Source organism: Pezoporus wallicus, unplaced genomic scaffold (assembly GCF_028554395.1).
Source record: "Pezoporus wallicus isolate ANWC-B61680 ecotype Strahan unplaced genomic scaffold, APGP_CSIRO_Pwel_v1 contig_11792, whole genome shotgun sequence".
NCBI lineage: Eukaryota > Metazoa > Chordata > Aves > Psittaciformes > Psittacidae > Pezoporus > Pezoporus wallicus.
This window is the reverse complement of record NW_026640988.1, coordinates 44,872-59,066: the sequence shown is the minus strand read 5'-3', so window position 1 is coordinate 59,066 and position 14,195 is coordinate 44,872. Positions and strand designations below refer to the sequence as shown.

Below are 14,195 nucleotides of genomic sequence, written 5' to 3'. Positions count from 1 at the left end.
CTTAGCCCCAAAATCAGGTGGCTTAGCCCCAAAATTGGGTGTTAGACAGCAAAAAGCAGGTGGTTTACCCCAAAATCAGGTGGTTTAGCCCCCAAATTAGGTGTTAGACACCAAAAAGCAGGTGTTTTACCCCAAAATTAGGTGACTTAGCCCCAAAATCGGCTGGTTTAGCCCCAAAATTAGATGGCTTAGCCCTCAAATTAGGTGGTTTAGCCCCCAAATTAGGTGTTAGACACCCAAAAGCAGGTGGTTTACCCCCAAATTAGGTGACTAAGCCCCAAAATCAGGTGTTTTAGCCCCAAACTCAGCTGGCCTATCCCCAAAATCAGCTGGTTTACCCCCCAAAATTGTTAGACACCAAAAGCAGGTGGTTTAGCCTCAAAATTAGGTGGTTTAGCCCCAAAATCAGCTGGTTTGTCCCCCAAATCAGCAGCTTTGCCCCCCAAATTAGGTGTTAGACACTAAAAAGCAGTTGGTTTACCCCCAAATCAGCTGCTTTAGCCTCAAAATCAAGAGCTGGACACCAAAAAGCAGTCGTTTGACCCCCAAATTAGGAGGTTTACCCCCCAAATCAGGTGTTAAACCCCCAGAAATCAGGGTTTGGACCCCAAAACTGGGTGTTTTACCCCAAAAAGCAGTTGTTGGGCCCCAAAACCCTCTTCTTTCCCCCAAATCCCTGCTTTTTGCCCCAAATCACCAAAACCACAATTATTGCCCCCCCAAACCAACATTTTCCACTCCAAAATCACCTTTATCCCCTCAAAAACCACCATAAACGCCCAAAAATCACTGTTTTCCCCCCAATTCAGCATCATCATCTCCAAAACACCACTGACCCCCCCAAAATCACCGTTTCTGCCCCAAAATCACCATTTCCCCCCCAAAAAGCATCATTTCACAGCCAAATCGATATTATCCCCCACAAAAAACAACGTCCCCCCCAAACCCCTATTTCCCTCCCCAAATCCCCATTTTTTACCCCAAAAGACACGGTCAGCCCCAAACTGCCCATTTTTCACCCCAAAACGACCATTATCCCCCCAAAAAATCACCTTCCCCCCCAAAATCACAATTTTCCCCCCAAATCACCATTCCCCCCCCAAAATCCACATTTCTCCACCCAAATTCCCATTTCCAGCCCCCAAATCCCCCTTTTTTGCCCCAAAACGACCTGCCCCCCCCCCCCCCAAAGGGATGGATAAGGGGGGGTCCCACCTCCAGGCTCAGCCATGGCTATGGGGGTCCCGTGTTGCCCCCCCCCATAGGAGGAAGAGGAGGGGACCAAGGCGGATGTAAAGGGGGGGAGCCCCCCCCCAACCGTGACGTCATTAAGGGGAGGGGGAGTTTTGGGGCGAAAAGGAAGGGAAAAGGGGTTTTGGGGGGGGGTCTAAAGGGGGCTATGGGGGGGTTAAAGGGGTGGGGGGGAGTTAAAGGGGGATTTGGGGTAAAAAAACCCGATTTGGGGGAGATATAAACCTATTTCTGGGGCATTAAACTTGCAGTTTTGGGGTGAATAAAGTTCTTTTGGGGGTTCTAAACTAAATTTGGGGGCATTTGTCCTTATTTTAGGTTTGTATATCTTTATTTTAGGTTTATTTATCCGTATTTTAGGGCGATTTATCCTTATTTGAGGCTTATTTTAGGGGCTAAATACTTACTTTTGGGGGGAAACATCAACTTCTTTTGGGGCTTAAATACCGGTTTTGGGGAGTTAGGCTCATTTTGGGGGGTTAAGTCCCTATTTTGGGGGTTAAAATCCCTATTTTGGGGGTTAAACCCCCTATTTTTGGTGTTAAAATCACTATTTTGGGGGTTAAAACCCCTATTTTGGGTGTTAAAATCCCTATTTTGGGTGTTTAAATCCCTATTTTGGGGGTTAAACCCCCTATTTGGGGTGTTTAAATCCCTATTTGAGGGGTTTTAAACCCTATTTAGGGGTTCAAACCCCAGGTTTTTGGGTTTTAAACCCAATTTCGGGGCATTAGATACTAATTTGTGTGCCAAAGCACCTATTTTGGGGCGTTTTAGGCTATTTTAAGCAATTGCAGCCATTTTCTTGAGGGGAGCTGATTTTTTGGGGTGGGATCTTCACATTTGGGGGCACCTCTTTTGGTTTTGGGGGTTCAGTCCCTGTTTTAGGGCATAAAGCCCTTATTTTGGGGCACAAACCCCTTATTTTAGGGCACGAACTCCCTCTTTCAGGGCATTAAATCCCTTTTTTAGGGGCTCAAACCCTTTTAAGCGAAAACCTGAGGGGTTTGAGGGTTTCTTTCCCGTTTGGGCTTCATTTTGGGTTTAAAACACCTCTTTTGGATGGTTTGGGGGGGTTCAAGCCTGGGGGGTGTGTGTTAATCAAACAACAGCCACAACCAAGCTTATTTAGGGGGTTAACGGTAGAACCCCCCCCCATTTTGGGGATAAACCCCCACTTTTGAGCTAACCCCCTTCATTTTGGGTCCAAATCCCCTACTTTTGGGGTCTTTCCTCTTACCTTAGGGGGGGGGTCGCTCTCAAACGGGGCTTCTCCTCCTTCAAAGCACCTTTTCCTTATTTTTATGGCTTTTTTTTCCCTAAATTTCCCCAATTTTGACGTTTTTCTGCCTTAATTCCCCTCTGATCTCACGGGTTGAATCGCTTTTTTAACGGGGGTTTCGTGGATTTCAGTTAAATTCGCCAAAATTCGCCGTTTTCGAGTCTTTGGGAGCATTTAATCCAATTTTGGGGCATTTAATTCGGCTTCGAGGCTTTATTTCATTGATTTGGGGGCATTTAATTCGATATTAAAGCTTTATTTCATTGATTTGGGGGCATTTCATCCAATTTGGGGGCATTAAATTCAATTTAGAGCCTTTAATTCCTTGATTTTCAGCATGAAATTTCATTTTCAGCCTTTATTTCATTGATTTGGGGGGATTTCATCCAGTTTTGGGACATTAAATTCAATTTAGAGCCTTTAATTCCTTGATTTTGGGCATGAAATTTCATTTCGAGCCTTTATTTCATTGATTTTGGGGGAATTTAATCCAATTTGGGGGCATTAAATTCTATTTTGAGCCTTTATTTCATTGATTTGGGGGGATTTATTCCGATTTTGGGACATTAAATTCAATTTAGAGCCTTTAATTCATTGATTTTGGGCATTAAATTCAATTTTGAGCCTTTATTTCATTGATTTGGGCGAATTTAAAACAATTTTGGGGCCTTTATTCCCTTTAATTCCCATTTTATTCCCCTTTTTCCATTGATTTCCTTTTATTCCTTGTTTTTTTTCCCTTTATTTTCTCTGTTATTCCATCGAAGTCCGTTTATTCCCTTTATTAGCATCGAGAAAGCGGGATTGATTGCTTTAATAATAGGAAAAATAAAGGAAATGATAATTTAATGGTGATTTCTTAGGGATTTAATAATACGTTGGTAGTAATCAGGTTAATTAAAGCTATTAATGCTATTAATGCTAAATTGCATAAGACATAATGAGATCTGTAATGAAATACACGCTGTAAGAAGATCGACCATTAACAATAACACCATCAAGCGATATTAGTAATAATAGATCACTTTTCTGCCCAAAATACTCATAAACTCTCAAGTATTCCCGCTAATTATGGTAATGAAGGAGCCGTCTTGCTGCTAATCACACTAATTATTAATTGCTTAATATGATGTTATTGTTCCACAGTATTGCATAGAATTATTAATATCGTACAATAATAATACATTTATTAATTGATTGTGTAATATATAAGAAATAATAATTAATGTATAAATCTATTTTATATAAAGAATATATTATTTATATATTAATAATGTAAATTAGAGTTATAATAATTATAGCCAATATAAAATAATACAAAAAATAAGAGAAAATATAAATAATAGAAAATAATAATTATAATAATGCAATAAATTATCTTTTTACAAAAATATAATTGCTTTAATATTATTAGTATCATTACTGTTATTAAGAGCTAATAAAGTGGTGCAAACCCCTGCAGAGGTGATAATAATGAGAATCAAATGCGATTATTAGGGATAATAGTGATTAATGATGGAGCTAATGCAATGAGGCAATGATAAAATAGGAGCATTTGTGCTAATAACAGGAATTAATCAAGGAATAGATGGGGCTGATAATTAGAAGGAGGGCAAATACAGTGGGAGGTTTTGATGATAATAATTAACAATGATTAATCTAATAATAATAGAAATAATAATAACAAAAATAAAGCTAAATTATGATAAAATTACAAGTTAATAAACGCCTAATGCACCTATAAAATAGCGAATAAACCCCAATAACGCAGCGATTTTTGCTCTAATAATAGTGATAAAGGGCAATTCCTCCTAATAAAAGGCTCCTAATTAATTCCCGTTAACAAAACCAGAATGCTCTCTAACGCTAATAAGTGCTTCTATTAATTGCAATATAAACGTAATGATTTCTAATAGAAACCTAATCATTTCCATTGGAAACCGATTAATTTCTCATATTCTGTTATATACACCGGTTATTTCTAACAATATTATTATGATTTCATTATTTTAGTGCTATTAATGATAATATTACTATAAAAAAGGAGGACAAAGTAGTGGTAATAATTTAATACTATTGCCAATAACAATAATAATGCTAATAAATAATATTAATAACACAAATGCTAATATTAATACTAGAAATAGAAGGATTTGTGCTAATAAGAGTAAAAAAAGAGACTAATGGAGCTAATAATGGTTCCTCTGAGACTCAAATAATCGATTAATAAGTTGGAATAACCGATTAATAAGTTAATAGGGAATAAAGGAGCGAGGTCATAGGAGGACGGGATAATAGGTCTAAAACCAGCAAATTGGTGAATATTAGCAATAAAAATAGCGATTCCCATCAAATTCCCAGTCAACTGTAGCGAATAATAGCAAATAATTTAATCATAAATAAATAATCAAATAAGAACCGATTAATAATTAGCAAAGCCCGTCACTTTAATGCAATCGTTAGCACTAATCGACCGCAATTAATAGCGCTAATAGCCATCACCGAGGAGCGACGGTCCCGTCCCGCGCCCTGTGTCTGGGCCGGCCCCCTTTTGGGGCCAAACCCGCCCGCTTTGGGGTTTTCCCGCGCAGCTGCTGCTGCCAAAAATAGCCACGAAGAGCCCCGAAACCCCAAAACGGGCCCTTTTTAACCCAAAAATAGGCGCCGGCGGTCGCTTTCGGGCCCTTGGCTGCAGCAGCTGCTCTCGCACCTGCATTTCGGGGGCAGGGTGAGCGTTAGCCCCTCAAATAGGGCTAATAATTAAGCCATAACCACCATAGTCATCATAACCACCATCGCCACCATAACCAGCACCAGCACCAGAACCACCATAACCGGCATCATACACACTGTAACCACCATAACCAGCATATCCAGCACTATACCCACCATAACCAGCACCGTACCCACCATAACCACCGTAAGCACCACCACCACCACCATAACCAGCACCAGGAGCACCACCACCAGCATAACCACTCTTCACGCAGTAGTAAGTGGCCGTGTCCTGCGCCGTGAGGCCGCTCATCTGCAGCGTGACCGTGCCCTGGGAGTTGTCCCTGGTGATGGTGGCCCGGCCCTGCACCGACGGCGCGTACCAGGTGCTACCACCATTGCTGTTGATGCTTGCGACGTACTCGAGCCCCTGCCCCGGTGCTTGGCGCATCCATCCCATGCCGTAGCTGCCGAAGGTGAAGCCCGAGGCCTTGCAGAGGAGCCTCATGGAGCCCCCGGGGCTTTGGAGGCCGCCTCCGGTCTCCTCCAGCGTCACGGCCGCCCGCAGACCTGGGCATGGACAAGAAGGAGCCATTGAGGCCATGGGGGGCTCAGCACCGGCACCACGGACCTCCCACCCCCCCCAGTGCCACCATGGGTCCGGGTCCTACCTGGGGGTGATGGTGGCTTCGTGGCTATGGGGAAGGATCCATAGGGACCCAATGCGGGGGGTTGGGGGAAAACCTGTGGAGGTTTGGGTCAATGGATGAAGATTTGGGTCAATGGATGAAGATTTGGTCAATGGATGAAGATTTGGTCAATGGATGAAGATTTGGTCAATGGATGAAGATTTGGGTCAATGAATGAAGATTTGGTCAATGGATGAAGATTTGGGTCAATGGATGAAGATTTGGTCAATGGATGAAGATTTGGTCAATGGATGAAGATTTGGGTCAATGAATGAAGATTTGGTCAATGGATGAAGATTTGGTCAATGGATGAAGATTTGGGTCAATGAATGAAGATTTGGTCAATGGATGAAGATTTGGGTCAATGGATGAAGATTTGGTCAATGGATGAAGATTTGGGTCAATGGATGAAGATTTGGTCAATGGATGAAGATTTGGGTCAATGGATGAAGATTTGGGTCAATGGATGAAGATTTGGGTCAATGGATGAAGATTTGGTCAATGGATGAAGATTTGGGTCAATGAATGAAGATTTGGGCTTCACCTTTGGCAGCTACGCCATGGGATGGATGCGCCAAGCACAGGGGCAGGGGCTCCAGTTCGTCGCAAGTATTAACAAGGGTGGTGGCACCGATTACGCGCCGTCAGTGAAGGGCCGAGCCACCATCACCAGGGACAACTCCCAGGGCACGGTCACACTGCAGATGAGCGGCCTCACGGCGCAGGACACGGCCACTTACTACTGCGTGAAGAGTGGTTATACTGGTGGTGGTGGTGGTGGTGGTGGTGGTGGTGGTGGTGGTGGTGGTGGTGGTGCTGATGGTGGGTATGGGGGATACGGTGGTATAGCCATGGCCAGCACCATACCCACCATAACCAGCATAACGAGCGCCATAACCACCATAGTCATCATAACCACCATCGCCACCATAACCAGCACCAACACCAGCACCAGCACCATACCTACCAGAACCACCACACCCACCATAACCAGCACCACACCCTCCATAAGCAGCATAAGCACCACCACCACCACCAGCACTCTTCACGCAGTAGTAAGTGGCTGTGTCCTGCGCCGTGAGGCCGCTCATCTGCAGCGTGACCGTGCCCTGGGAGTTGTCCCTGGTGATGGTGGCCCGGCCCTTCACCGATGCCCCGTATCTGGTGTAACCACCATTGCTGTCAATTTTTGCGACGAACTCGAGCCCCTGCCCCGGTGCTTGGCGCATCCATCCCATGCCGTAGCTGCCGAAGGTGAAGCCCGAGGCCTTGCAGAGGAGCCTCATGGAGCCCCCGGGGCTTTGGAGGCCGCCTCCGGTCTCCTCCAGCGTCACGGCCGCCCGCAGACCTGGGCATGGACAAGAAGGAGCCATTGAGGCCATGGGGGGCTCAGTGCCAGCACCACGGACCTCCCACCCCCCCCAGTGCCACCATGGGTCCGGGTCCTACCTGGGGGTGATGGTGGCTTCATGGCTATGGGGAAGGGTCCATAGGGACCCAATGGGGGGGCTTGGGGGAAAACCTGTGGAGGTTTGGGTCAATGGATGAAGATTTGGTTCAATGGATGAAGATTTGGGTCATTGGATCTAGATTTGGGTCAATGGATGAAGATTTGGGTCAATGGATGAAGATCTGGGTCAATGGATGAAGATTTGGTCAATGGATGAAGATTTGGGTCAATGGATGAAGATTTGGTCAATGGATGAAGATTGGGTCAATGGATGAAGATTTGGGTCATTGGATCTAGATTTGGGTCAATGGATGAAGATTTGGGTCAATGGATGAAGATTTGGGTCAATGGATGAAGATTTGGTCAATGGATGAAGATTTGGGTCAATGGATGAAGATTTGGGCTTCACCTTTGGCAGCTACACCATGGGATGGATGCGCCAAGCCCCGGGGCAGGGGCTCGAATTCGTCGCAAGGATTAGCAGCAATGGTGGTTACACCGAATACGCGCCGTCGGTGAAGGGCCGAGCCACCATCACCAGGGACAACTCCCAGGGCACGGTCACGCTGCAGATGAGCGGCCTCACGGCGCAGGACACGGCCACTTACTACTGCGTGAAGAGTGCTGGTGGTGGTGCTCCTGGTGCTGGTTATGGTGGTGGTGAGGGTGCTTATGGTGGGTACGGTGCTGGTTATGGTGGTTATAGTGCTGGATATGTTGGTTATGGTGGTTACAGTGTGTATGATGCTGGTTATGGTGGTTCTGGTGGGTATGGTGCTGGTGCTGGTGTTGGTGCTGGTTATGGTGGCGATGGTGGTTATGATGACTATGGTGGTTATGGCGCTCGCTATGCTGGTTATGGTGGGTATGGTGCTGGTCACGGCTATACCACCGTACCCACCATCAGCACCACCGTAACCAGCCCCATAAGCACCACCACCACCACCAGCATAACCACTCTTCACGCAGTAGTAAGTGGCCGTGTCCTGCGCCGTGAGGCCGCTCATCTGCAGCGTGACCGTGCCCTGGGAGTTGTCCCTGGTGATGGTGGCTCGGCCCTTCACCGATGGCGCGTAGTAGGTGTAACCACCACCCTTGCTAATGCTTGCGACCCATTGGAGCCCCTGCCCTGGGGCTTGGCGCATCCATCCCATGGCGTAGTCTCCGAAGGCGAAGCCCAAATCTGGATCCATTGACCCGAATCTTCATCCATTGACCAAATCTTCATCCATTGACCCAAATCGTCATCCATTGACCAAATCTTCATCCATTGACCCAAATCTTCATCCATTGACCGGAATCTTCATCCATTGACCCGAATCTTCATCCATTGACCCAAATCTTCATCCATTGACACAATTCTTCATCCATTGACCCAAATCTTCATCCATTGACCAAATCTTCATCCATTGACCCAAATCTTCATCCATTGACCCAAATCTTCATCCATTGACCCAAATCTTCATCCATTGACCAAATCTTCATCCATTGACCCAAATCTTCATCCATTGACACAAATCTTCATCCACTGACCTAAATCTTCATCCATTGAACCAAATCTCTATCCATTGACCCAAACCTCCACAGGTTTTCCCCCAAGCCCCCCCATTGGGTCCCTATGGACCCTTCCCCATAGCCACGGAGCCACCATCACCCCCAGGTAGGACCCAGACCCATGGTGGCACTGGGGGGGGTGGGAGGTCCGTGGTGCTGGCACTGAGCCCCCCATGGCCTCAATGGCTCCTTCTTGTCCATGCCCAGGTCTGCGGGCGGCCGTGACGCTGGAGGAGACCGGAGGCGGCCTCCAAAGCCCCGGGGGCTCCATGAGGCTCCTCTGCAAGGCCTCGGGCTTCACCTTCGGAGACTACGGCATGGGATGGATGCGCCAAGCACCGGGGCAGGGGCTCGAGTTCGTCGCAAGCATTAGCAGTGGTGGTGGCACCACCAGATACGGGGCATCGGTGCAGGGCCGAGCCACCATCACCAGGGACAACTCCCAGGGCACGGTCACGCTGCAGATGAGCGGCCTCACAGCGCAGGACACGGCCACTTACTACTGCGTGAAGGGTAATGATGGTTATGGTGATGGTGGTGACGGTGGTTATGGTTATGGTGGTGATGGTTATAGTGGTGATGGTTAATCAGTGCTAAGGGCAGTGCAGTGATTGCAGTTAATGATGAGGGCACTGCAGTGATTGCAGTTAATGATGAGGGCACTGCAGTGATTGCAGTTAATGATGAGGGAAGTGATTGCAGTTAATGATGAGGGCACTGCAGTGATTGCAGTTAATGATGAGGGCACTGCAGTGATTGCAGTTAATGATGAGAGCAGTGCAGTGATTGAAGTTAATGATGAGGGCAGTGCAGTGATTGCAGTTAATGATGAGGGAAGTGATTGCAGTTAATGATGAGGGCACTGCAGTGATTGCAGTTAATGATGAGAGCAATGGAGTGATTGCAGTTAATGATGAGGGCACTGCAGTGATTGCAGTTAATGATGAGAGCAATGGAGTGATTGCAGTTAATGATGAGAGCAATGGAGTGATTGCAGTTAATGATGAGAGCAGTGCAGTGATTGTGATGAGGGCACTGCAGTGATTGCAGTTAATGATGAGGGAAGTGATTGCAGTTAATGATGAGAGCAATGGAGTGATTGCAGTTAATGATGAGAGCAGTGCAGTGATTGCAGTTAATGATGAGAGCAATGGAGTGATTGCAGTTAATGATGAGAGCAGTGCAGTGATTGAAGTTAATGATGAGAGCAGTGCAGTGATTGCAGTTAATGATGAGGGCACTGCAGTGATTGCAGTTAATGATGAGAGCAGTGCAGTGATTGAAGTTAATGATGAGAGCAGTGCAGTGATTGCAGTTAATGATGAGGGCACTGCAGTGATTGCAGTTAATGATGAGAGCAATGGAGTGATTGCAGTTAATGATGAGAGCAATGGAGTGATTGCAGTTAATGATGAGAGCAGTGCAGTGATTGCAGTTAATGATGAGGGCACTGCAGTGATTGCAGTTAATGATGAGAGCAATGGAGTGATTGCAGTTAATGATGAGAGCAGTGCAGTGATTGCAGTTAATGATGAGGGCACTGCAGTGATTGCAGTTAATGATGAGGGCACTGCAGTGACTGCAGTTAATGATGAGAGCAGTGCAGTGATTGCAGTTAATGATGAGGGCACTGCAGTGATTGCAGTTAATGTTGAGAGCACTGCAGCAATTGCAGGTAATCAATCAATTCACTCTCATTAATGAACCCTCTGCAGTGATTGCAATTAAGGGTCCCTATTAATTAATTCATTAAGTAAGGGAGCCTCGGTCTCTATATTAAGGCTTGTTGTGACCCAAGGCACCTGCCGTGAAGCCCCATGGGACCTCCCTATTAGTTCATGAATCAAGGGAGCAGCTGCCACGCAGCCGCATGGGGCTACCCCGTTAATTAATTAATTAATTCATTAACTAGCCCCAATAAAAGGCACTGCAATGATAAATAGGTGCGATTCAAATATAATGTGTAAAAGGATAGCAAAGAAATGTAAGTGCTATCAAATAATTGGGAAGTTAAACAATGAGATTAAATAGATTAATGTATATAATTAATTAAATAGATTATTATATATGATTAATGAGAATAAATAGATTAATATATAATGAATGAGTGTAAATTCATGAAGTTTCTATTAAACAACTCATAATGTGTAATTCTTAAGCATTAAACATTGCTAATAATAATTAAACGTTGCTAATAATAGTAATTCTTATTCCTCAGTAGTGATTAATTGCTAGGAATTAATTGAAAATGGTATTAAAAATAGGTTAAGGTGATTAAAAGCAATATAGGATCAAATGAAATGTGTAAAATGGCCGAGGCAAACATAGGGGTATAAAAAATACCTAATCAATCAGTATCAAACCACCCAATTAATTAATTAATTAGAAGTTTATTAAGACACATTTCCTAAAACCCCGTGAAATTCCCATTAAACCATTAAATCACAATTAATTGATAGCAATTAATCTGCAATTATTTCCACATTGATAGCACAATTAAGTTATTAACTAAGCTGCCATTAATTGCACGTCCATATCACAATTAATTAATTAATCTGCAATTAATTCCACGTGGATCTACATATTAATTAATTAATCTCCTGTTAATTCCTTTTTGGTATCTGAATCAATTAATTAATCTGCCATTAATTCCGTGTTGTTATCACAAACAATTAATTCATCTTCAATTAATTCCATGTTGTGATCACAGTCGATTAATAAATCTGCAATTAATTCCATGTCGGCATCACAATTAATTAATTAATCTGCTATTAATTCCACCTCGAGATCACAATTAATTACTTTACCAATCTGCCATTAGTTCCACGTTGCTATCCCAATTAATTATTTAAATTGCAATTAATTCCATGTCAGTATCACAATTAATCAGTTAACACATCTGCCATTAATTCCATATCATGTTCCCAATGAATTGATTAATTAATCTGCCATTAACTCCATGTCTACTTCCCAACCAATTAATTGATTGCGATCAGAAGTAATTGATTAATCAATCTGCCATTGACTCCATGTCTACTCCCCAACCAATTAATTGATTGCGGTCGCAATTAATTGATTAATTAATCCACCATTAATTCCGCATCGCTATTAACCGATTAACCACCCCCCCCGCCATCAACTGATCCCTCCCCTCGCCCCATAGCCCCGCCCCCTTTCTTAACCCCCCCTTCCCCCTATGCAAACCCCCCCGTGCCCCACTGCCTTCATAACCCGTCCGCCCCATGGCCCCACCACCGCCATCGCCACCGGCACCGCCATGGCCTTCCCCGTCCTCATCCTCCTCCTCGCGGCCTCCGTCCCAGGTAGGACCCGGACCCATGGTGGCACTGGGGGGGGGTGGGAGGTCCGTGGTGCCGGCGCTGAGCCCCCCATGGCCTCAATGGCTCCTTCTTGTCCATGCCCAGGTCTGCGGGCGGCCGTGACGCTGGAGGAGACCGGAGGCGGCCTCCAAAGCCCCGTGGGCTCCATGAGGCTCCTCTGCAAGGCCTCGGGCTTCACCTTCGGCAGCTACGGCATGGGATGGATGCGCCAAGCACCGGGGCAGGGGCTCCAATGGGTCGCAAGCATCAACAGCAATGGTGGTAGCACCTGGTACGCGCCGTCGGTGAAGGGCCGAGCCACCATCACCATGGACAGCTCCCAGGGCACGGTCACGCTGCAGATGAGCGGCCTCACGGCGCAGGACGCGGCCACTTACTACTGCGTGAAGAGTGCCCACGGTGGTGCCGGCGGCATGCGGGGCCCGGGCATGAATGGGGCCCATAGGGTGCTATAGGGTGGCGGCGGGCGCCGGAGCGCGGTGCCTGTGGTTGGGAGGGTGGAGGGTGAGGGGGTGGGTGGTGAAAGGGACTGAGGGGGAGGTGGGGACCCATTGGATGGAGAACAAGACCTCTTGGATGGAGATGGGGACCCATTGGATGGAGTTCAAGACCCATTGGATGGAGACGGGGACTCATTGTTTGGAGATCAAGACCCATTGGATAGAGACCAAGATCCATTGGATGGAGATGGGGACCCATTGGATAGAGACCAAGACCCATTGGATGGAGATGGGGACCCATTGGATGGAGATGGGAACCCACTGGATGGAGATGGGGACTCATTGTTTGGAGATCAAGACCCATTGGATAGAGAACAAGATCCATTGGTTGGAGATGGGGACCCACTGGATGGAGATGGGACCGATTGGATGGAGATTGGGACCCATTGGATAGAGACCAAGACCCATTGGATGGAGACCATGACCCATTGGATGGAGACCATGACCCATTGGATGGAGAGCAACACCCATTGGATGGAGAGCAACACCCATTGGATGGAGGTGAGGACCCATTGGATGGAGATGGGGATCTCTTGTATGGAGACCCAGGCCTTGAGGACCACCAAAACCCCCATTAGATGGCCCACGTTGACCAATTTTGCCCACTTTTGACCCAAACCAGGCCCAATTTTGCCCTGGTTTGCCCATTCTCACCCAAACCTGGGTCTGGTTGCACCTTTTGGGCCACTTTTGACCCAAACCTGGGCCTATTTTGCCCCTTTTTGGCCACATTCCTCCCAAATCTCACCCCACTTTTCCCTTCCTACCACTACAATACACAATTTCAGGGATATTTTCCCATTTATGCCCAATTTCTCCCCAAATATTGCCATTTCTTAGCCTGTTAGGGACATTTTCCCATATTTTATACCCATTTCCCACCTTTTATCCCCATTTCCCACCTTTCATACCCATTTCCCCACCTTTCATCCCCATTTCCCACCTTTTATCCCCATTTCCCACCTTTCATCCCCATTTCCCCACCTTTTATCCCCATTTCCCCACCTTTTATTCCCATTTCCCACCTTTTATTCCCATTTCCCACCTTTTATCCCCATTTTCCCACCTTTCATCCCCATTTCCCCACCTTTTACCCCCATTTTCCCACCTTTTATCCCCATTTCCCCACCTGGAGGAACGGGAACCTTTGGACACGGAAAAGCTCCGTCCGGACCGAAACAAGAGGGATTTTGGGGCTAAAAACCCCATTTTCCACCCATTTTGGGCAGCTTTGTCCCCTTTGGGGGTGCTTGAGGAGGAGCGGGGTGGATGAGCTCAGCCCCATAGAGGGGGATATTGTCCCATCCTGTATCACTGTGGGTGCTGGTACTGGTTGGGGTGCTGCTGCTAATCACAGTGGTGCAGACAATGACAAGAAACTTGGGGCTCTTTGCCCCCAAATTTGGACCCTTT

General features: G+C 46.2%; 4 gene segments (V, D, J or C); 2 read left to right on the top strand and 2 right to left on the bottom strand.

Annotated features, from left to right (window-relative positions):
- Positions 1 to 5,276: 5,276 nt before the first annotated feature.
- Positions 5,277 to 5,865, bottom strand: LOC130605751 (immunoglobulin heavy variable 3-64D-like). The segment is given in 1 exon segment: positions 5,277 to 5,865. A coding segment is annotated over 1 exon segment (576 nt).
- Positions 5,866 to 6,581: 716 nt separating this feature from the next.
- Positions 6,582 to 7,310, bottom strand: LOC130605750 (immunoglobulin heavy variable 3-64D-like). The segment is given in 2 exon segments: positions 6,582 to 6,679; positions 6,809 to 7,310. Coding segments are annotated over 2 exon segments (600 nt in total).
- Positions 7,311 to 9,122: 1,812 nt separating this feature from the next.
- Positions 9,123 to 9,528, top strand: LOC130605749 (immunoglobulin heavy variable 3-64D-like). The segment is given in 1 exon segment: positions 9,123 to 9,528. A coding segment is annotated over 1 exon segment (405 nt).
- A 2,671-nt stretch (positions 9,529 to 12,199) lies between these two features.
- On the top strand, positions 12,200 to 12,737 carry LOC130605748 (immunoglobulin heavy variable 3-23-like). The segment is given in 2 exon segments: positions 12,200 to 12,264; positions 12,367 to 12,737. Coding segments are annotated over 2 exon segments (417 nt in total).
- Positions 12,738 to 14,195: the final 1,458 nt, after the last annotated feature.